Source organism: Phragmites australis, chromosome 18, assembly GCF_958298935.1.
Source record: "Phragmites australis chromosome 18, lpPhrAust1.1, whole genome shotgun sequence".
NCBI classification, from domain to species: Eukaryota; Viridiplantae; Streptophyta; class Magnoliopsida; order Poales; family Poaceae; genus Phragmites; species Phragmites australis.
This window is the reverse complement of record NC_084938.1, coordinates 1,617,844-1,641,888: the sequence shown is the minus strand read 5'-3', so window position 1 is coordinate 1,641,888 and position 24,045 is coordinate 1,617,844. Positions and strand designations below refer to the sequence as shown.

Sequence of the window (24,045 nt, the reverse complement as noted above, 5' to 3'; positions counted from 1 at the left end):
AAATTCCTTGAACGTATTTAAGGCGATATATGTAGTCCAATCCAATCATTATCTGGATTGTTCTGGTACTTCATAGTTCTCATTGACGCATCTACACGATGGTCACATGTGTGTCTTTTAACCACACAAAACCATGAATTTACCAAAATAATTACGCAAATTATTAAATTACAAGCACATTATCCTGAACATAGGATACAATCCATTCGAGTGGACAATACGGCTAAATTCACCTCACGTGCTTTTAATGATTACTGCATGGTCATAGGAATTCAAGTCTAGTATTTAGTATCATATTTTCATACTCAAAATGGTTTGGCTGAATCTCTCATCAAGAGAGTCAAGCTCATCGCACGACCAATATTACATAATTGCAACTTACCAACTTCGTGTTGGGATCGTGCAGTCTTACACGCTGCTGACTTAATCCAATTACGACCAACTGCATATCACACAGCTTCCCCGCTACAGTTAGTACGTGAAAATCCTCCTAGCATTTTCCATCTGTGAAAGTTCGGTTACGTTGTATATGTACCGATCTCACCATCGCAGCACACATCAATAAGCTCACATAGGAAATTGGAGATCTACGTGGGGTATAACTCTCCGTCGATCATAAAATACCTCAAACTCCTCACAGGGGATCTATTTACAGCCCGATACGCTGGCTGCATATTTGATGAGGAGCATTTTCTAGCATTATGGGGAGATTTCAAGTACTAGAAAGAATGCCAGGAAATCAATTGGAACACCACAGACATTTCCTCATCAGATCCATGTACTTAAGAATCTGAACTCCAAGTTCATAGAATCATAAATTTGCAACATATTGCAAATAACCTGTCAGATGCGTTTACTGACAATAAATGTATATGCTTGAAAGAGTGGAGGTACCAAACAAAACCACTCAACTCCTAAATCAAAATAAGAGGGGGAGAAGTACCGTCACAAAGGATAAAGCTTCTTGCAAGCTACCACGGAAACAGAGGAATCCCTCCCCCAAAATAGTAAATGCAAATCAACATCAAGTTAAATGACACATAAGGCCTATGGATACTATACATCCAGTGGATGATCAACATCCACATCCCAGCTCAATCGTGCACACAAATATTGATGCTAGGACATCAGAACACCCTGACTCTATCGTAATGGGAAATCACGATGGGTCAAAAAGGTTAGATAAAATTTTTAACAATTATATTGATTCTAGAGAATCATTTGACCGAAAGACTACAATTATCAACACGTACTTCTCAAAGATTACAAATGACCTTCACAATGACCCATATCCAAAGACCATGGCAGAGTGCGTAAGCGTTTAGACTAGGCACAATGGAATGATGCAATCCAGACAGAATTGCACTCGCTCTCCAAAAGAGAGGTATTCACATCATTAATATCTACTCCTCATAACATCTTTTCTGTGGGATACAAGTGGGTTTTCATTCGCAAATGGAACGAAAACAACGAGGTGGTGAGATATAAAGCGAGGCTTGTAGCACAAGGGTTCACGCAGAGACCCTGTATTGATTTCAATGAGACATATTCTCCAGTAATGAATGGAATCACGTTCCGGTATCTAATTTCATTGGCAGTTCAAAATCATCTATCTATGCAGTTGATAGATATAGTGACCGTATACCTATACAGGTCACTTGATTTAGACATATACATGAAGGTTCCCGATAGAATACAAATTCCGAATCTAAACACAAACTGCAACATGTAAGCTTAAAAAGTCACTATATGACTTTAAACAGTTGGAAAGAATGTGATACAACCGACTGAAAAAGTTCTTTCTACAAAAAGGGTACTCCAACAATGATGATTACCCATGTGTTTTCATAAAAAAAGTCCTCAACGAGATTTTGCATCATCTCTGTATATGTCGATGATCTGAATATCATTAGAAATATAGTAGCTATAGATGAAGCATGCAATCATCTAAAGATGGAATTGAAATGAAGGATTTGGTTAGAACTAAATTTTGCTTCCATATACAACTCGAACATCTTCCTTCAGGTATTCTAGTACACCAAGCCGTATATACCTAGAAAATATTGGAGAAATTCAATATGGACAAATCATATACATTCAAGACTCATATGGTTGTTCGATCTCTTGATATGGAAAAATATCCATTTAGATCACAGGAGGAAGAAGAAGAGATACTAGGACCTGAGGTTTCTTATCTCAATATCATTTGAGCGCTTATGTATTTTGCAAATTGCATCAGGCCTAATATCGTATTTGCAGTAAATTTACTAGTTAGACATAGCGCTGCTCCAACTAAACGCCATTGTGCGGGAGTCAAAAATATTTTTTGATATCTCCAAGGCATCATAGTTTTTGGTTTTTTCTTTCAAAGAAAACATGATATGAATATGATTGGATACGCTAACGCTGGATATCTATCATATCCTCATAATACCAGGTCACAAACAGGCTTCGTGTTCTTACACGATGGAATAATTATTTCATGAAAGTCTTCAAAATAGACTCTAGTGGCTACATCGACAAATTATTTTGAAATAATTGCATTATATGAAGCATCATGTGAATGTGTATAGCTTTGCATAATGATAAAGCATATACAATAATCATGTGGTATTGGTTCTATTGAATCACCAACTATTATCTATGAAGATAATTCTGTAGGCATTGCTCAAATACAAATATGTTACATAAATAGCAATATAACTAAACATATTACCTCTAAATTGTTGTCCTCATGAATTGCAAAATAATAGGGAGATAAAATTCTTGCAAACTAAATTATGTAATAATCTCACTGATTTATTCACTAAGTCCTTACCAACTTTCGCATTCCAAAAATGTATTTATGGAATTGGTATGCGACAACTTCGAGATTTGCAAGATTTAGGAAGAGTTGATCCCTGAATAATAACATATTCATATTATATTGCACATTTTTTTTCTTTATGAATTTTTCTTATACGGTTTCTCATATAAGGTTTTTAATAAGACAATATCTACCTTATTCCTCCTATTTTTCAAGAGATTTTTTAGAGGTTTTAATATGATCCATAAATCATCATTATTATTCTTTAAGCTCACCAACGAGATTTTCTTATCTAGGTTTCTCATTTGAGCTTACAATAAGATAATAAACAATATATGCAATATCATTTTCTCCTTATATTTTTTATTAGATTTTAAAGGAGTTTTAATGGTATATCAATATATTACCATATTGTTTTCTCCTTATATTTTTCCCACAGAGTTTTAGAGGAGTTTTTAACTGAGATAATTGATCAAGGGGGAGTGTTACGAACCGACGTGCTTATTTCAAAGGATAAACATGTGATCAATTAGATAATAACTATCATTAGTGGTTAACCTCTATAATTAGCAAATAAACATGTAATTTGCAGTAACAAATGAAGGGACACCCGTCGGAAAACCGACCTCCCAAACAGGTGCATTGCCATCCCTTCACTGTATATAAATATGTACACTATTGCTCATCAATGAATATAAGAATTATTGTTCCTTCTCTACCTCTTAATCTCTACTTCTACTTTCAACAGTGAGGACTGAATTCAGCATTGCATTCTTAAGGGCCAATCTGGTACTGAGATTAACTAAAAAATGAATTAGTTTGCGATTTGCACATGTCCTTAGGAAAGGGAAGGAGAAAGGAACTTTTGCCACAAGATGCTACACTGTTGATCCAGATGAGCTACAAGGCGCACTTCACAGGTGCTCCGTTGCCTTCGTGATCTCGCAGTAGCGAAAGCTAAACTGAAGGGGATTAGGTCCCTGTTCTACAACATCTCGTACCGCCGCCGAGTTGCACATGACTCTGAAGAGCGCCAGAGGTTCGCTGAGAAAACCATTCTCCTGCTCTTGACTGCTGATGCCCTTGAGGTAAATTCACGTCCCATTTGATGCTACTTCACGAATGACTGACAATATAAAACTTGCGTTACCGATATGTTCAACATGCACTGGTGTTAATTTATTGATTCTAATGGTTGGTAACTATTGTACTATTTATTACGATTGTTTACACAAGAATATGCACTGTTGATTTAGAGTGCAAGAAATTGTCTTTTTACTGATGTCATCAAGGGCACTAAAGATGAAAGCGATTTTAACATGCTCTGCTGATTTGTTGTTATGACCTCTTATATGAAACACGTACACTGCCTAACAAAATGTGAAACGTGTACAAGAATTAACTTCTTGTTTGCACAATTGATTATATGCTACGATGGACACATGACATGTTTTCTTTGGCATAAACAATTGTAGTTGTTGTATGATTGTATTTGCTCTTCTTGGTATCCCCTAGTAATTTATTCAGGCTTTAGCAGTAAGAGTGTTAAGCCTTTATGACTTTTAGTTAGAATCTTTTGTCAGTACATTTTTCCATTATCATTTAATTGTACGTCAAATGTTTATTGTTGTAGCTTCCTTTTTGGCCAATTCACAATTCCATGCACCTTTAAGTTCATAGTCAAGGGCTTGTTTTGAAAATATGAAATATGATTACGGTCTGAAACTGCATCACCCACCTTTTAAGGTTTTCTTTATATTAATGGAAAGCAGAGTATATATATGGAAGGTAAATGATGGGATTAATCATGTGAGTAACAGTAGGATTAACCCCTTGATTCGTGGACGGGAGATTGAAAGTATTTTTAAACGAGGAACAAGATCTAATTTTGCATAGTGATCGTTTGGTCAATTTAGATCTACGGTGAAGATTATTTAGATTTACCATAACTCATGTATTTTATAGGACTACAGATGAAGTTTCTACATTCCATACATGACCTTTGCAAATTTATTCGTGATTTATCCAATATGACATCCTAATTTGCAGTTCTTAGAAAGGACAAAATACACCCTCGAACAATCTACTTTTAACGTAGAATAAACTTTGTCCAGCACATATCTCAATAGAAAAAGCTACATTTGCTGCCGGTACCCTAATGAGTAGGTCGGTTTGAGAAATCATCTCATTTCCTATTTGAGTTGTTTGATTCGAGTAATCATATCATCAGGATAGAACGGTTCAATCTTTCGTGGGATGACATCATTTCACATATTTATACTTAGATATGTGCTTATAATGGTAATGTGGTTATACTGCAAAAAAAGAAAAGGGCGACGCGGTGATAAAGCATCTCATTCATTCCCTCGGACCAAATAAACGGATTGGATTCAAGATCAGGATCAGATTTTTCGCCACATTCCTTAAACCGAACATCCTAGGTCAATTTATGTTTTCTTCCTAAGGCAAAAGTTCACTTGTTCTGTAGGCAATCAGAGGAATAAAGGATCATCACCACCAAAAAATGCAGTTAAAATCGTCAGGGTGGTAAATCAAGATATCGAAGATGCAAAGTAATATCATAATTCTATCCCAGCTTGAATTAAGAAATAAATGTGACAACAGTCATGATGGAACAAGGGAAAGATGGTGCATGAAACCCAGCAGGTTTCCCCACACTTTGTGCTGCGGCTTTGTTTTACTATCGTTCTTCTTCCTGGACCAAAGTAAAGGAAAAGGAGGGGATTTACAAATGCCAGTAAACCATCCACGGGGGCATACTGCCTAGGCAATCATTTGCTGCTGTTCCCGTTGCACTGGTGAACGAAACCATTGCCATGAGCGTTGCCATTTGCGTGGATCCCATTGCTGCTGCCAACATCCTTACGCTTCAGACCGGCCTTCTTCACCCCCCATATACGAATTGTATGATCATCGCTTGCCGATGCGAGCATGTGTGGGTTTGCAGGATTCCAGCTTACGCAATTGACTGTGCCGGAATGACCAGGCAGAGTCTCAATGAGATCACCGGTGGCTCTATGCCATATATAGACCTGAAAATAAGAAAATTACTGCACACTATTACTTTAAGGGCACTTGCAGGAGACAAAAGAAAAATTATGCAACGAACCAAGTAGCTGGACCAACCAACCGCTAGACACTGCAAAAGCAACATCTTCTATTTTCCATAACTTATAAAGTCTAACAATTTTTTTAACCGAAACAATATGCAAGGTCATCTTCCATTCAAGTAGCAGTTCACCAGTAAAAACACTTCATTTGAACATGTGGTTGTAGTGACAATGAATATGCTGCATACCCAATGTATTGAAGAAAACTGGTGGCAACTGGCATGTGCATAGGCAGATATACACATGCATATAAAATTATCATAAATCTGGATAACAGGCCTAGACATAAGTGCCAACTGCAACAGTGTACAAGTTACCAGAAGAGTTCGAGATCTCATGATGTTTTATCATATACAAAAGAATAACGCACTGCATCGAGGATGGTCAAAATGACAACGTGGTCTCCGCATTCTCCAGCAGATTTGACAAGTCAGGTGACAAATATAATTTGTCTAGAACACCATTTGTCTGGGAGTGGCGCAAATTGGCAGAAATGGCACACAACAACGACAAATTTTAAGTGCACCCATAGTATTAGTTCTATAGCCATAGGTGATCACAAGGCAATCATCATACCTGCGAATCTTCACTCCCACTAGCAATAAACGCCTGCTCAGATCCACCAAAACAAGACCTTATCACAAACCGGCTGCGCTTATGACCACTGTACCGGTTGACTCGAATAGGACCATTCCTTATGTTCCACAAATGAATCTCCTCACTTGTAAGATTTACAAGCAAGAAATCGCCATCTTCTGATAGAGAAAATGAAGTGATTGTATGATCTTCTTCAATTAACCTCTCCTGTTTTGTCTCCCTATCAAATAAAATAATTGTGCACTCCCTATTCATGCTTATAATAAGCTTTCCATCTTTTGCTACAGCAAAATCAGATGTTTTTGATGATCTTTGCCCATTCCACGAATCAACTTCTTTACCATGTAAATCCCAAATGCAGAAGTTTTGATTGGTTAGACCAGACAATATTTGCTTTCCATTTGGAAACCAGGCACACGATATCAAACCAATGCCAGGTTTTTCATAAACATGAAGACATTTGCCAGATTCAACATCCCAGCGTCGGATGGTTTCTTCCATTCCACATGTGAGAAGCTGGCGATCATCAGGGCTCCACGCAACCATCATTACCGACTTCTCGTGACCACTCAATGTGTGCTTCAGTAATAGCTCTCCATCTTCATCGACCTATCAAATGAAAAGATTACTGCAAGAAGAGATAATCGAAAAAGGGAAAAAAGTAAACTTCACACCTTGGTCAATAACAAAAGAGAAATCACTGACTCTAAGTAGAAATCAAAAGACAGCTTCCTTTATCAGTAACAAAAATACAGGATCAAAATTTCTACCTGCATTGGAAACCCCCACCCTTCTTTTCAATCCATAAATAATTAAATTCTCAGAAACATATAAATTTATTTGATGTTGAGCTGTTGCATACGATATCTTGAGGGATTTGAGCTTTGAAGAAGACATGCTGAAAAATGTTATCCTCGGAAAATGTTTCAAAATTTTGTAATGGAGTAACCTACAGTCCTCAACCATATAAATCACAACAACATCTAGGATGCACTGATTAAACTAACCTCGTGTGCATAAGAACCGACTTTCATGGCTCTGGAATTGTAAGATGGGCTGTAATGTAACCAGATGGGGACTAAACACTTTCATGCTCAACAATATCATAGACAAGTGGCAGGATGCAAGCTAGGGACCAAATTCATCTACATTAAATTTCCTTTGTTCCAGAAGCTAACAGGATGCAAGTCACCTTTGAGAAAAATAGTAATATGAAATGGCAGACTTTTGTCTTCTTTTCAAAAATGACAAAGTATCTCAGAACTCAACTTTTGGAACGAAGTAAACAGCAGGGAATGAAAAGCATTAGTAAAATTGGGCAAGTTCATTTCTTGACATCAGGTGCAAAATAAGATAAGGATAGACCACTCCATTCGTACACAGATCATGAGAAACAGAAGACGTTAGAAGCATAGGCTCGCAAGTTTACCTCCCATATGATTGCGGATTTATCATTTGATGCTGAGGCTAAATACTTCCCATTGTTTGAAAATTGGAGAAACCACACTTCATCGTGGTGTGCACGCAAAACCTGCAATATTTTTTTTTACTTGTAGATTAGAACCAGAAAATTTTAAGGTATGCAGCTAACTGAAAAGATTAGTCTTGATAAGCAAATTATCTAACTTCAAAGCCAGTTTTAATAGAAAACAAAGTACAACGTAATGCGAGTTTTGTATTTCTTTTTTTTCTTTTTTCACTCGGAACGAAAGATCTGTTTCTTAACGAAGAAAACTCAACCTCAGCTAATAAAATATTTTAATGAAGTAACCAGATGAGCAGCACTCAGCTGTTATCTAATCTTTTTATTAAAAAATACCTCTATCGTAACCTGAAGTAACAAATCACTATTTGGCAACAGAGGGCGGGAAGGGGGGAGAAAGGGGAAGGAGTGGAGGGGCTGAAGAAAAGAGAGAGAGATGGCTGGAGTAAGGGAAGGAGGGGTGCGGCTGGAAGGAAGCTTAAGAGGTTTAAATGCTATAAAGCTGGATCATGCCTTCAGATTTGCAATCTGAAACATGAAAGTTGGGGCTTCCAATGCTTTCATTCAAATAGTTGTATTCATAATCCAACATCCGCAGGACAGATACAGATAATGGCAGTCAAATGAAAAAATATGAAGCATTGAGCAGTAATGAATCAAGACAATGCATGAGTGGCGGCGAAGCAAAGCAGTAGACATAGCACTAGCGCTTATGTGGGTGCATAAACACTCCAAGCAAGAAGAAAACTTTGGTTTAAAACACTATACTCAAACAAGCAAAAAAAAGCAAACACTGAAGTAGGCACCAGCATCAGTTTTTCACCTGTAGCGTGCGAGATGGTATCTGATCCTTCCCACAGTGATGATCAATGTAGAGCGACAACCCATCAATAGAATTATGGAAATAGCAAGCATCGCGTTGTACAGTAAGTGCTTGCTCAACTAGATTCTCTAACCTTCTCTCTGGTACCATAACAGTTGGAGGGAGCACCTTTTGCAAGTCCTCTAGGAGCTTCTGCCGTGAACTAGAAGAATCAATGCCAAGCTTTGAAAAACCAACGAACACCTGCTGTGGAGAACAAGAAATTATACAACTCGACAGTTCATGCACTCTTTTTCTGTTAACACCAAGGGGTGTGATTTCACTTTGTAAAGACTTCATAGCACCTAAGACATTGTCATTTCTCAGAAGTTCAAAGAATTTCTGCTCCAATATCAAAAACGCAGCAGATTTCACAATATTTTCATCCAGAAGGCCAATCTTATTCAAGGTAACCACTGCATTATCCCATTTACCATCAACCACCTGCTTTCTGAAAAGATTCACCATAGGGGTATGTAAAGTTATCCCTGATTCTTCCTCCAGAACTGCTCCACTTTTTCCATATCCAAGACTATACAGAGTTTTTGTGATTATCCTGACAAATTCTTCCCTCTTAATAACGCCTTTAGAACCAACCATAACTTCTTTCCCTTGGGAAGGCAAAGGTCTAGCCATTGTACTTCCCAAAGGATTGGCAGATTTTGAAAAAGAGAAACAATCTGGCAAACTTGCGGATTCTACTGAGGATGCTCTTGCGCATTTTGAGGGTGGTTCATCATCTTCAAAACCTCCCATGAAATGCCAAAATCAGCCCATATATCTTTTACTTCAGGGAAGGTGATGTTACGCAAGCTCCAAGTGAAATGTTCCAAAGAGTTACGTAAAACAAATGGAGGTTTCTGCAGAGAAGCAGCAACTAAAAAGCGTGAGTCATGAATTATCAAACAAGGCTAAGATTCTATCTCAACTTTTGTACAATTTGTAGTGCATACCCACCAGAAAATTTTCAATAAAGACAATAAATAAAGCTAACTAGGAATAATGAAAGGAACACACTGCAGTGACACAAAGTGACAAACCAATCCCACTTGACATAATAAATACGTCACGTGACGAGGGCCATCTGCCCATCCAACAACAACAACAAAGCCTCCAGTCCCAAGCATTTGGTGATAAATTTAGCAAATAACATCTACTAAAATCTCAGAGATAAAGGTACAGGTTGAACATTATGTACAAAAAAACTTCACTGGCACCGCTACAAATTTCATTATGGGTTCTGACTGTATAGCACTCCACAAAGAAAAGAAAGAAACACCCATTTGCTACTCAGCAAAGGGTATCATAGATTTCTGGTCATTAATCTTCACATCTGATGCTAATAAGATATTATTTCCGGTCAAGACAGAACTATCTGATCTCTTAGCAGCCCATCCTAGGAACAAATAATAAGCAGGACATCAATTAGGCCGTGCCGATCAAAGAAAAGCCATGACAGCACTAGCTTCTGCCAGGCTTTACTAAACTGAAAGAACCTTGCTACAATGTGTCCAACCAACATCACAGAAGAAACCCCTAATGGTCAATGGCAATCACTCGCTACTACTTGATCCTAATAGTGACAACATAATCTGCTTTAGTCTAGTAAAACATATTTAAACAAATGCACATATTCAGCACCGGATATACCCTGGATTCCATGACAACTAAACTCCAATCAGTACAAAAACCACAATATCAGTTCTACAAATTCAACACTGATAAGCGTCCTAGCAGCCAAAAGCTTTCTCCTATTCCACTTGCGACACCTGCAGAGGGTAAAGTCATAGCAAGCACATGAGACGTGTGGATGCATAAGTTGCGGTAGGTTGTAATTTTAGACAGTCCTAACAACAATTATGCTGCTGAAGCCACATGTTTGGGTGATCCAAAGTTTCTCCAACAAACCACCCGATCCAATTTTTGTGCATATCAGTGGTAGATGAGACACATAACCTCTACTGCCAAGCAACATGGACAATTCTCTGTTGTCCTCGCAATGCTACTTTTCACACATCATTCCTTCCACTTCACACATTCCACACACACAACACACATGGTTCGTCAACCAAATCATACCAAATGGATCACCACAGTCATTAAAGGAAGATCAAGTAGAATCCTATTAGCAATCTACTCCTGCAATCATTACTGCTTGATTAATTACCGAGGACTAGCACCCAACTCACACCCCTGTGCAATCTACACCGCACATCTCACAAGGCAACTCGGCAGACGGCGTCCTGGTGGGAACCGATCATCGAATCCCCCCACCCCAAACCAGTTCTCGAGCAAGTTCATCTGTTCGTCGTACCTAGACGCACCGACGCAGCAGCAACCGCCGCACGCAGGCACCCAAGCCCCCACCCCCACACGCCAGGCACCAAGCAGCGACGCGCGGAGCAAGGGCTAGCGATCACAAGGCCCTGACCTCCTGCCCGGGGCCCGATCCCCGCCGATTCGCCGAGAAAAGCCCCGAATCGGCGCCGAATCGCGCGGAATCTGCGGGGGATCGCCCGCCCCGCCAGAGAGGAGGTGGCCCGACGGACGGATTGGGTGGGGAAAGCGGCAAGCGGAAGAAAGGGAGAGAGAGGGGTGGTGGTGTTTGGCTTGGGAGAGAGGGCAACCGACTGAATAGAAAAGGGCACACACAGCACAGCACCAAGAGAGAAGCCAGGGTAGAAGAGAGAGAAACCAGTAGCCTGTGGACCTCTCCCTCTGTTCTCCAGTTGTCTCTAATCTCCTGCTCCTGCTGCTTTGTTCTTGTTGTTTAGGATTCTGGTCTCTTGGGTTGTAATCTGGGAGAACAAATAGGTTCATGTCAATGCTAAGGTTAAAATGGTGGCGGTGGCGGCGAGTTTGAGTGGTAGAGTGTATGGTTTGTGCGGGTGTCTGATCACCGTTCGATCCCCATCTATCAATTTTAGGGATACAATTGGCAGTGGCGATGAGTTTTGAGTGGTAGATTACACGGTTGTGCAACCGTGTAGTCATGGGTTCGATCCCCACCGGCCGAGAGGGCAAAACCTAAAAGATTTTATTTTTAGGTAAGTTTATTTTCTAATTGATTTTGAGATTGGTCGCCTACTCGCGTACTCTTTCCTAATTTAGAGCATAAATAATGTCTTATTTAGCGGGTGACATAAGACTTAGAGGCTTCTCGCGTGAAGCCGGATTTGATTAGCAACTTGTACAGTATTGAGAGTTAGAGCTCTAGAAGTCAAAGAGTCGTCCATCAAATCTAATTCTCCATTCTCAAGCGTGGAACTCATGCAAATTCGCCACATGCTTCTTCTTTTTGCGAGGAAAGTATGAGATTTTATTATATCACAAAAGGGTTACATTCTGCTGCGACAAGCTTGGCACCAAAATCTAGAGTATGCTGGAGCTAGACAGCCAATGACATCTTCTTACAAGCATAATTTGTTAATAAGTGAGCAACCCTATTACGATCCCAATAATCACAGTCTCTAATAGCTCGTCAACAAGCAATTTTACTTCTCTTAAAAGCCACGTGCACCTTTACCACCTATTATATTCTATTTTTTTAACAATAAGAATGAGACCTATTTTCATAGTCTTCTTTTAGAAGTAGGGTCGAACGAGACCGATTCATGCGCATCCGCTCCGTGCATGCCCATGTGAGTGCTCGGGTTGGCTCAAGCTCTCACGTCGTGCGAGCACTGTCCTTACCAACCAGGCTAGCCCCCGGATGCCTATCATATTCTACTTTATCCCTGTTCTGAAGCACGATTTCCACTCCACATGTATGCCTCCTTTTGTTTGTGCTCCTTGCTTGCAAAGCCAATCTATTGGCTATGCCAAACATAGGCAATACAAAATTCCTAGCAAACAAAATGATGTTTGGTTTCTGAACAAGCCAAACCAAAATCAAGCCGGTCGTTTTATTGGACCCCGCTTTGCCCATTGCTTTGGTCGTTGGCTTAGGTTGGCATGGACAGTGCAAAAGTAATTTTGGCGACCAAATTCTGACTTCAAATGCATCAAATTTTCTGGTCATAATCAAATTTTGGCATGGGTAATGAAAATATCGTGAAATTATCTGGGTTGATTTGCCTCCTATAAGTACAAGGAAATTTCCCCAAATTGATAGCAGTTTCTTTTTTTTCCATTTATGATTTTTTTACTTAAATGTTACTGTGATTCTAATTTCGAGATCCAATGCATTCGACCATGTCGTAGAACTTTTCAAACTTTTATTATTTATTCCCATATGATATTTTCGGAGGGGCTATATTCCCATATGGCACTATTTCTTACATCCATTTCGGGCTAAAAGTAGCCGAAGAAAGTTGGTCCGGCCCAAACGACAAGCATAGTCGGTGCAGTCTTGCATCTGCTCCAAATTTCCAGTGACCTATATGAAAGTTTTGGACTTTTATCTTCTTTTTAAAGAAAATAGAAAGTTCCTCAAAAAAAAATTCTCAAAATAAATTTTACCTGATTTTCTAAAACTTTGGTTACTGACACATTTTTATCAAGGGACAGTATAACAGTAAAAAAAATAGAAAGTTGGTCCGGCCCAAACGACAAGCATAGTCTGTGCAGTCTTGCATCTGCTCCAAATTTCCAGTGACCTATATGAAAGTTGGATTTTTATCTTCTTTTTAAAGAAAATAGAAAGTTCCTCGCCAAAAAAAAAATCTAAAAATAAATTTTACCTGATTTTCTAAAACTTTGATTACTGACACATTTTTATCAAGGGACAGTATAACAGTAAAAAAATAGCGACAAAGAGCTCAATTGGAGGGCATTATTCTATATTAGCAAAAGAGAAAGTTAAAGTTAAAAAAGGTAAGGTAGACCATATTAGTTTAGGAGAATAAATTCAGTGAAAGAAAAAGAATATTTTTTTAAATAAAATAGATAAAAGGAACAAAAACATGACATTATATACAGTATTTCTTAATGGTCAATGTTTGCATGAGGAAATCGCATCAAACTAGTTCTAGTATTCGACAAAGCAACTAAATCCGTGACTATACCCATTAAGGCCCTCTTTAGAACGCAGGATTGGAGTTACCTGGTATTTACAAACTTTCCAATTGAATCGTTCCGATGCAACACAGAAAAAACATGTGAATTCGGAGAGAGACACAAAGGAAAGTTTCCATTAGGTTGGATCTCATGTTAGGTTTCCTCCAAATTACTATGGATTGAGGCATCTCATAGGAATTTCAAATAATTTTATAGGGTGCATTCCTTTGTTCCAAAAGTCACATAGGAAATTTCCCTATAAGACCATAATTCTATAAAATTCATTTATTTTTCCGTTGTTCCAAAGGGACCTAAGCTTGCCAATCACCTTTTCATTCGATCTAGTCGGAGTAGATTCTTCATGACGATCCAACTCCTAGTACAGAAATACAAGTTATGGTGACCTTTTAATTGAAGTACCATGCATTGGTTAGCAGATGCACTTCAGTACTGAATGTGTAAGTTAACATAAAAGACGAAGAGAACTTTGCTCCCTGCCTATCCTACCAAAAGCTGCTGTCATTTTTGTACTAGCAGCGTGTGATGGTACCAAAGCTTTCAACAACAATCATGATGGGAAAAACATACCGAAACTTAGGGCAACAACCAAAAGCTCAAATCTAGAGTTATATACGCTACAATAAATCGGGAGGATCAATAAAATGCCATTCCAACCACCCATACGTGCGAGCGACAATAGGGTGGCACTTTTGATCTATGGAATTTTGCAATGGCATTTAAGCAAATCTTGATTTGACATCCATCGCAATACTTGTATTCCCTGCATTTTCTTAACTTCTTGTTCTGGACATCAACGCAGAGTCCAACATACACATTTGACTCTCTTTTTTTCTCCAAATATATACTAGCGAAGATTATCAGAAATATAATGATTTAAAAATATTTTCCGTGCCAAATATACTACTATCATTCTTGTATACCAATGAAGGAAGTTCGATTACGACCGTTCTAAAACAACATGCATTTGAGAATTGAGGGAGCACCTACACAAAAGCCACACTGACTAGAGTGGTAATACTTTGTATCATTTTCTCTGTAACCAATGGGGAGACTTGGCGTGACAACTAAAAAAGATCCATATGTTGGTTGCTCACATACATGTGTTTGGTTTGGTGGCCAGTTTCTGTTTAATTCTTATGTGATCAATCACACAAACAAACATACATGATCCAACATCTCATATATATTAACTCCTACCAAAAAGGCAAAAAAATATGAACTAAAAGGCACTGCTCACCAAACGGCATAGAGACCACACCTCAACTGGCGAGAGATTTCACTATTGGAGGCCATGGACTCCCAACCTTCATTGGAGAGAGACCAAGACTACCCATGATGTGAGAGTAGGCCTGGATGGGGCTGGCCTGCACAGAGACAATTTAGTCAAAGGCAAACAGACTAAACAGAGATCAGGCAGCTTATAGATGATTGCAACTGATTTGGTGCAGTTCTGGCAGGAGTTAAGGATGTTGATTTGTGTGGCACCATTCTTTTTAAAAATATATATATATAACAACCATTGGCTTCAATGTTTAATCAGACGGTTGGTTGCCCATGCAGTTCATGCTCCACAGCAGCATGTTAAAAATCTGTATAAAGGAAATGTATGTAGTTAAAAGTTAAAATTCATACCAATTGCTAGGTTATCTTCAGACAGAAGGCAAATGTAGACCAGAGAAACACTCGATGACTCAATCAGCGCCCCCCCCCCCCCCCAGCCTCATTCATGGCGATCAGCTGGAGAACAGAAAATACTTCAGTAATTGACTTTGGTAACAACTTAAACATGACTGCCCAGCAAGCAGCATATGCAAAGCACATGAAGCTGTACCACAAGAAAGGAAATGAAAAATGGATAACAATTGTTGCAAATTCATCTCTGTCTGTATGTCTCTATGTCGCATTTTAATCGCATCACAGCACAAAATACATGACGAGCATTTTTAACATCACAGGGCACACCAGGTTTTTCATAACCCAATTCAGTCAAACAACCTTGGAGTGGGACAGGCTGAAGAAATGTACAATTTTATCAACACTTCGTGTCAGAAACAATGAAAGTTGCTCTTACAGAAATGCCTCCAGGATTTCCAGCATGTCCAGACCACTGTTTATGTCTTTGCTAGCCCAAAAACCAACAAACTTTGAAAATGAAGAGAGAGAGAGAGAGTAACAAACAAGTGACTTTGAGAGGAGTATTGCAGCAAGATCCTATATTGCTAACTAAAAAATCAATATGTATCGACGATTCAGTGAAATTATTGATCAGCAGGCTATATTTAGTTTGTCCCATAGCCGCGCGGATGCGACTTTTGCCACCTCCATGCGACTGACAGGCTCTCCTTGAGGTTGGTATATTGAGCAGTCCAGTTGAGCTCCTTGTTGATCTTTGTTGGGTCACTGTATACTTCGGCATAGTCTCCTGGCCTTCTGCTGAGGTACTCAATTTTGATGTCAACACCAGTTGCCTTCTTGCAGGCATCCACAAACTCCTTAACCGAACGACCTGGACAGAAGACATAAAAAATATCAGAATAAGGTGGTGCTGACGACAAATGGAAATCAAGAGATGACTTCAGAGATGATTTGACATGAAAACTTCACTTCCAGTTTGATGCACAACATATTATCAATATTTATGCATATTTTTGTGTAAATTCAATAAAGAACTGTCATCCCAGATTAACTATTTGCAGCTCCATTGATGTCAAATTACCATGTAAATTAAGCAAAATACTTATTAAAAGCTGTGCTGGATACAACTCTCCATGTACAGTAAATAATTAACAGTATTCAGGTAAATAAAGAAAACTCATATTGTCAAACTCAAACCTCTTCCAGTCCCAACATTGTAAATGCCAACTTTTCCAGGCTCTGCCTTGTTGAGTGCTTTCACATGAGCATCAACTAGATCTGTGACATCAATATAATCTCTTATGCAGGTCCCGTCAGCTGTAGGATAATCTGTTCCTTTAACCTATAAAAGGATCATGCGTATCCATCAGCTCCATCTTAAACTGTGCTTCCACAATAAAGTGCTACATTAGACCAAGCATGCAGAGCTTGATGTGCAGCAGTAGACTAAATAATGATGTAGTTCACATATATTGCTACAGACAGAGTACAAGGTAAAAATACCTTTAACCCTGGAATGACTCCTAATGCTGCATCAAAGCATGCCCCAGATATCCGACCATGCTCTCGTAGTTCCGGCCTAGGAGCTTCACCTAATCTCCCCTCAGGGTCAGATCCAATAACATTGAAATATCTGGCACAGAAGTCAATATGTCAATTCAAATCAATTTCTGAACAGAAGTGTTCAGAAATTTAGGTCCTAACCTATGCAAGTAGAGAAACAATTTACCTTAAAATCATGACAGCCATGTCTGTTCTCTTCGAGAAATCCAATATGATGTCTTCTGCCATTTTCTTGGCTTTTCCATATGGATTGATAGGGAACTATGCCAAGGCAAGTGATAAACCAATTAGGACTATTGGAACATTATGTCTGATGTTTGTACAGGTAAGCGAGCATATCTGGTGAAAACCGACTAAAAGTTGGAAACTTGAAACCTCCGTCAAAAACCATAAGTAGTTCTCAAATTTTTTGAAAAATTATCATCCATAGTTGATGTCACATTACAGCTCCACACAAAATTTCAAGACCAAACTCAATCCCATTTGTGCGATACAAAAAATGACAAATCTAGGGTTTAGATGCACAAAAGGACAAAATGTGTTATTTTTTTCCTTTTGTGCATGTGTCCGACATTTGTCATTTTTATATCTCACAAACGAGAGTTTGGTCTCAAAATTTTGTGTGGAGACGTATTATGACATCAACTATGGATGATAATTTTTTCAAAATTTTTTAGAACGTTTATGAATGTTTTTTATGGAATTTTCATGTTTCCAACTTTTAGCTAGTTTTCAATGGATATGCTCCCTCAGGTAAATGCCTTAAACCCATAAATACTAAAGTACGAGTGGATTAACGAGCGGCTTGGCTCGTTAGGCTTGGTTTGTTAAGGCTCGCTTCAATAATGAGTTAGCTCAGCTAGGCTCGGCTCGTTAAGACTAACGAGCTGAAAAGGGAGTTTGGCTCGGTTCGTTCAAAAGCTCGAGCTGGCTAGTTTGGCTCATGAGCCAAGCATAGTTCAACTCAACGTGAAGAACCCATGTGAGATTAACCACTTTAATGATGTTTAAACATGTTAATAATATCTAAAATGATAACCCTTGACAGCATTACAAAAAATACCAATGTGGGACAACAAATACAAAGAATATAGATGTTTGATGTTTCAATACTTAATATAGTTTTTACGAATATTATGCTTGGCTTATAGGTTGGATGACAAGTCGAGCTTGGCCAAACATAATAAAATCACTGAATTGTTGAACTCAGGGTTTGAGATTGTCATATTTATCGAGCCTAACGAGCTAACCGAGCAGCTCACAAGCCGCCTCGTTAAGATAACGAGCTAGAAAGGAGGTTCGGCTTGGTTTGTTTAAAAGGACAAGCCGAGCCGAACCAAGCCTAGGAACGAGCCAAGCCGGCTCACGAGCCTTGAGCTTTTTTGCCAGCCCTATACTAAAGGAAAGAATGAAACATTTAAGTGGCAGCCTAAAATTATTCTTTTCAGTAATAAGAAGACTAAATGATACAATACCCCAAAACATGGTATCATTAGAAGTCATCTCAAGTTCTCAACATAACTACCTGAAGTGTGGCTTCTGTAATAGGCATCTTCTCTGGTTCTCCATAGGTAGCACATGTACTGGAGTAAATAAGGGTCTTGACTCCATGAGAAGCCATAGCCTCCAAAATCAGTAGGGTGTTTGATGTAATATTGTGATAGTACCTGATAAGTTGTTGAGACTGTTAGAAATATCAGAGAAGTTTCAGATATTCTAAAACAGATCATTGAATTCATAAGCAGTATCTAAAGATTTATGATAGGTTCAAGAGCATGATCACGGTGTACCATTAATTAATTACAAAACAATTTTGAAAAGCTTAACTTGTTAATCCACTAAAGGCAGTTTGAGAGCAAAGTGCCATGAGAGCTGAGGAAAAACATCAACATGATTGGTAGCAAAAGCATATATATAACACCCCTTTCCCCTAGCAATGCATGTTCAGGCCATCTACACAAGAATGTATAAAAATATGCTCTCTACATTTTATGCGGAATAGAATAAGATAATCATTGATCTCAATATAAGTGTCAAACTGTCACCAAGTTAAGACTTACCTAAGGGGTTCCATCGTGCTCTCACCCACATAAGCAACAGCTGCAAAGTGCATCACAGCATCAAATGCATTCTCAGCAAATATCTTGTTGACCTGAGAGCCAGTTAAGTGAAAAGAAAGACTTTGGATGTAACTCCATAAGCAAAAGAAGCAGAAGCAGGGGGGTGTTAGAAGCATAAGGATACAGATTTCTGGTCACCCAGATCAGCATAGATGAACTGTAGTCTCCCAGGCTGTGGAAACAACTCTTGCAGAACCTTTACTGCCCCCATGTTTCCTCTAGAAAGATTATCCTATAAGGCGAACCAAACTGTGCATCAGCAGAGAAGATTTAAAGAACAAACTAGTTCACACATCTAATACAAAGAAAAACTTAATTACCACAATGGTAACTCGATAGTTGTCCTTTAAGAGCCTTAAAGAAGCATGTGACCCAATATAACCAGCTCCTCCTGTTACTAAGACGTGGGTAACCCCAGGTTCATGGCGAGAAAACTGCAAGAATATATGCACCATTGTCAGCTTTACAGTTGTGAAGTGAAGTACTGTGAATGTGATATAATTGCATCTGCAAATCCATCCAAGTTTTGATTAAAAAGAACAAGTTAGCATTATTTATGCAGATTTCTTGGTTGCCGTGAGGTAAAAGTACCATTTTATGGCTGAACGCTACAATTGCCATGATGCCACTCAGGCCTCAACCGCCACACCAAGCAGTGGCAACAAACACATGTATGAAAGATCAAGTTGGGCCATGACCTAATGTAAAAGACACTGCACTAACAAAGATAGCTGGCTGGAGGGATGTCACTTTCATCCCCTGCTTGTTGGCACTGCCACAAGAAGGAATGAAGATATGTAGGGGTAACAAGTTGAATAGTGCTCTTCATTTTTTTTTTCTCACTATTATACAAGGGTGTATTCCATGACTCAAGCAAAAGGGTATGTTTTGCTGCAACTGCTACAATTGCTTCAAACTAAAATAGCTTAGTCGATGAAGTGCATAGCAAGAAAATAAAAGGAGAGAGGCTCAAAAGAGTTTAGAAAGTTGGTACCTATAGGTAGATTAAAGTGGTTTTTAATTTATAATATGAAACATGAGTAGAAGCTGATTAAGAAAAAAACATATCTAAAAGGAATATGATTGGAAGGAAAAGGTAAAAAAGAAAAATGGACATCTTACCACACTATTGCCACCAAAACCAGGAGATTGCTTCAGAACAAATATACAGAACATTGTGAGGACCAGGGCTGCAATGACTTTCCCAACATTATGAGGCTTCCGCCTTGCATCGAAGTACTCCATCCCTGTCAACAAGAGAAACATATAAAGGGTACAACCATACATTCGATCATTACAAATGAAGCACGCTCATGATCAGATAGATGGATACAAAAATGACCCCACCGTTATTCATAATGTGCAGTAAGTATACTGTGGGTTTGACTTTGAATGTGACCTTAGCAAAGTGACGGTTGTTTGCTTAAAGATTTATCTACCAAATCTAAGTTAATATGGTTGTACATATCCAGTTGACTTCAATTCAAATATTGCACCTAATAGCTTTAGCTCAACTTGCCTATCTTTCTAGCAACTGAAATCTTAATGTGCACATAACAAGCATTACTTCAGGCAGAAGAAATGGATCATTTTGAATAGCAGAAAGGAACTTTTGCTCAGAAGCACTCCACAAACAAAAATACTGTCAGAAAAGATACTACTTGCCATACGAAACCAAAGTTCCACTCGTAGATACGCTTAAATAGCACCTTTGAAAGCTAGCATGTGCTTGTACACCAAGTGAATCCCATTGTAAGGCAAAAAAAGACAGCTTTTCGACTGAAGCACTAAAAAAATCAATTTCTTTCATAGAGCGTGCATTGGGTGGACAAACTAAACATAAACAAAGCCCAGTGCTTGTGGGTACACATGCTTAAGGGCTCTTGGGGGTCAAAAAGACATATTGTTAGATATATCTAAAGCAACAGTAATAACTGGGACAAGGAGCATCGAGATCTACCAGCCCTAGGCAGGCTTGCCCTCCTGTTTAAAGGGATCATGTAAGAATTCTGCTCCTTGAGATGAAGCTGCCAATGGTAGAACCCCTACTCGCCACGTTCAACGCGATTTTCCAGCCAGCGGATCAACTGCAGAACCATCACATGGCATGCATCGTTCATAATGGTATAGAATCATTCCATATCCAGGAAATACAATAAGAAGCAGCAACAGAACATGCAGTTCAATCAGGTCAAGAACAACATTACAATTCAAACCAGAATCAGCAATACTGGAGCTGTCTTTATCAATTGGACAAAAATCATAGTTTGAGCGTTGATCTCAATTTCAGAAAAAGGCAAATCAAACAAAAGAAATGTGTCAGCAGCCAGGGATCAGAAGAATGTACCATGGAATTTAGTGATTCCAACAGATCCAAAGAAAGAAACAGGAAACACATGGCAAGAGAAATCAATATAAAGTCCTTTTCTCCCAAAACAATCAGGGCGGCGGACAACTCCAACATTGCATGCAAAAACTCCACCTTTCACACACTGAATCAATCCCCAATGGGCGCACCAATAACCTAACCAGTGCCTCCAATCCTCTACGGATCGAAAGCCCCCAATTCCTCAACCAAATCGCATCAAGATCGCGCCTTTATTAACCCAATCCCAATCAAATACCACGAACGACCAACACCAAGAACCCCGAGCACAAGGAAACGCCCGATCCGACCCAGCCACGACCAGTAACCGCTAGGAAACGCCGCGAGCCCGGATCAAGAAACTAACCGCGAATGCCGCAAGGCCCAGCCTTGGAGCGAGGAGTCCACTGCACCGTGTGTGTTGAGAGAGAAGACGCGGGGTGGGGGCAGGGGAGAGAGAAGTCGGAGGAAGCAAGAACAGAATAAAACGGCAGAGGGAACGGGAGGAAGAAAGGGATGTCGTTGGGCTGTTGTTTTGGACCTGGTCTGGTTGATTTTGTAGAGCATAGGAGGGGAGACCGGTAGAGCCGCAAAAGTCTTTGCTTCCACTCTCTCCTCTCTCTCTCCATATTTTCCCTCTCTTTAGCTTTCTCTCTCTAGGAGGTGTACAGTCACTCTCCCTCTCCCTTGAAACCAGGGGTTTGAAAGCCCTGAAGTTTCTAATGGATTATTATGTCATTTTTTAGAAGTAAAATTGTTGGGAATCTAATATCACCTGCAAACCCTTATTATGATGGTGGGTTACTAGGAATGCTCAGCTCAAGCATGAGATTTTTGTTTTTTACACGTGGTATGTCAACTCTTTGGAAAGCAGTAGAATTAGGGTTGGCATCGAATTGATCTGATGAGAGTTGGACACCTTGACATGGTACATGTAGAATGTTGTCAATTCCGTGTGTTCCTTTGAGTTTGTCCTTTTTAAAAAAAGAAAACCCCATGTTTGCTTCTATAAATCAGTAAAATAAATGTGCGGAGCACCTAATCATCATTCCCCTGTTACAGTCAAAAAGGGTGAAAAGGAGGCGATTTTCATATGATGCCGATCCCCTCTATTCTCCCTCCCCTCCGGTGACTGCTCTGGTGCCGACGGGATGGAGGACAAGGATTTAGGTGGCCGGTGTATATAGCCCCTAATACTAGCTTAGATCTAGTTAGGGTAGCACTAGTTTTACTTCTGCTTCTCCGACAGCGTTATCGTCATTTGCTCGTCGTCACCAACCTCCTTGGAGGCGGAGGAGATAGGGTGTTGCATATCCAGTGGTTGACGGCTAGGTTCTTTTGCTGTTGTAGCCCCTTTTTCAATGAAGACGCGGTTTGCGTTGCTTTCCTTGGTGAAGGGAGCGCGAGGTGAATCATCTGTTGCAGATTTGTTGGTGACGTCAGTGTTGTGCTTCGGTACGACGTCAACCACTTCACAGACAATGGGCTTCGAAGGTAGTATATGTTTGCTTTGTTGCGGAAGGGTGGATTTCTTGGCCATCTTTTTTGTTAGGTTGCTTTTCCGGGTTGCCGATGTTGTCGGCAACGATGGACTCTGTTTCTAGGCCACCTGCTTTGGTTTTCATGGTAGATGGTGTCGGTCTTCTTCCTCTACCGATTTCGGCGAGACAACGGCCGATGCTCATTTAAGGTGTTAGATGTGTCCCGGTTGGAGGTCTGAGATGTTGGATATTGCGACATATCTAAGGTTTGTAGCCTCTCGTCGACTTGGTGGGTGGACTGTGCTCGAGCTCCAGTGTGTGTTCACGGTAGAGGGCACCAGAGATGTTGAAGATGGAGGAGAGGAACTAGATGATTTTCTTTGTATTTTTCTTCTATTCCAAGGTCCTTTCGTTAAAAGGACGGGAATGTATTACGCTTCCTTCGTAATACAAATCCCCTTTCGCCAAAAAAAATCAGTAAAATAAAGAAGGTTCCTACACATAGTACAAAGAATCTTAGATGAAGGAATAAACACTAGTCAAAATTGTGTTTTGAGATCATGATAGTGTCCAAAATGACTCTTATCGATGATTAACGTTGAAAATATATATTAGGTTCATCCAATCTAGCTAAATGGCTTCATGGTGCAGTGTCAAAAGAAAAGTTTAGCCTCCAACAATCATGCGCTCTGAACAGCACATAATATGTACTACTTCACTAGATATTGTTTCTATTGTTCTAACTAGATGGCAGTTCAATTTACTTTTGATTGAGCTAGCTACTCTTTGTTGGAGAAATTTCCATCATCCTAAGAATAAGAATTGGGCATAATTTACTAGCTCATCACCTTTAATTTGCCACAGCAAATGCTAGCTCAATTCATCAAATCAGCCATGCACGTGACTGTTAACTGTTTTAGATGATGCAATTATGTGTTTGTCTTTATCCAAAATCTCATGGCAATAATTTGATTTTTCTAATC

At 39.3% G+C, this 24,045-nt stretch overlaps 2 protein-coding genes across 5 annotated transcripts; both read right to left on the bottom strand.

The window, feature by feature from the left end:
* Nucleotides 1-5,380: 5,380 nt before the first annotated feature.
* LOC133898767 (WD repeat-containing protein 26 homolog) lies at nt 5,381-11,710 on the bottom strand. 4 transcript variants are annotated; one of them, XM_062339477.1, is made up of 6 exons: nt 11,194-11,710; nt 10,530-10,648; nt 8,841-9,739; nt 7,964-8,065; nt 6,514-7,143; nt 5,381-5,859 (listed from the first exon to the last, which is right to left on the bottom strand). In XM_062339477.1, the coding sequence occupies exons 3-6, from the start codon at nt 9,633-9,635 to the stop codon at nt 5,599-5,601; spliced, it is 1,788 nt and encodes a 595-aa protein (XP_062195461.1). In that variant the 5' UTR covers nt 9,636-9,739; nt 10,530-10,648; nt 11,194-11,710; the 3' UTR covers nt 5,381-5,598. The 4 variants fall into 4 exon arrangements, with proteins under 4 accessions (XP_062195461.1, XP_062195460.1, XP_062195459.1 ...); XM_062339476.1 differs by lacking the exon at nt 10,530-10,648 and having other exon boundaries at nt 8,841-9,756; XM_062339475.1 differs by lacking the exon at nt 10,530-10,648.
* A 4,200-nt stretch (nt 11,711-15,910) lies between these two features.
* On the bottom strand, nt 15,911-22,136 carry LOC133899196 (probable UDP-arabinose 4-epimerase 3). Its single transcript, XM_062340164.1, has 11 exons — nt 21,949-22,136; nt 21,177-21,303; nt 20,339-20,463; nt 19,537-19,650; nt 19,341-19,448; nt 19,157-19,248; nt 18,622-18,763; nt 17,263-17,357; nt 17,037-17,166; nt 16,731-16,875; nt 15,911-16,404 (listed from the first exon to the last, which is right to left on the bottom strand). The coding sequence occupies exons 2-11, from the start codon at nt 21,214-21,216 to the stop codon at nt 16,178-16,180; spliced, it is 1,218 nt and encodes a 405-aa protein (XP_062196148.1). The 5' UTR covers nt 21,217-21,303; nt 21,949-22,136; the 3' UTR covers nt 15,911-16,177.
* Nucleotides 22,137-24,045: the final 1,909 nt, after the last annotated feature.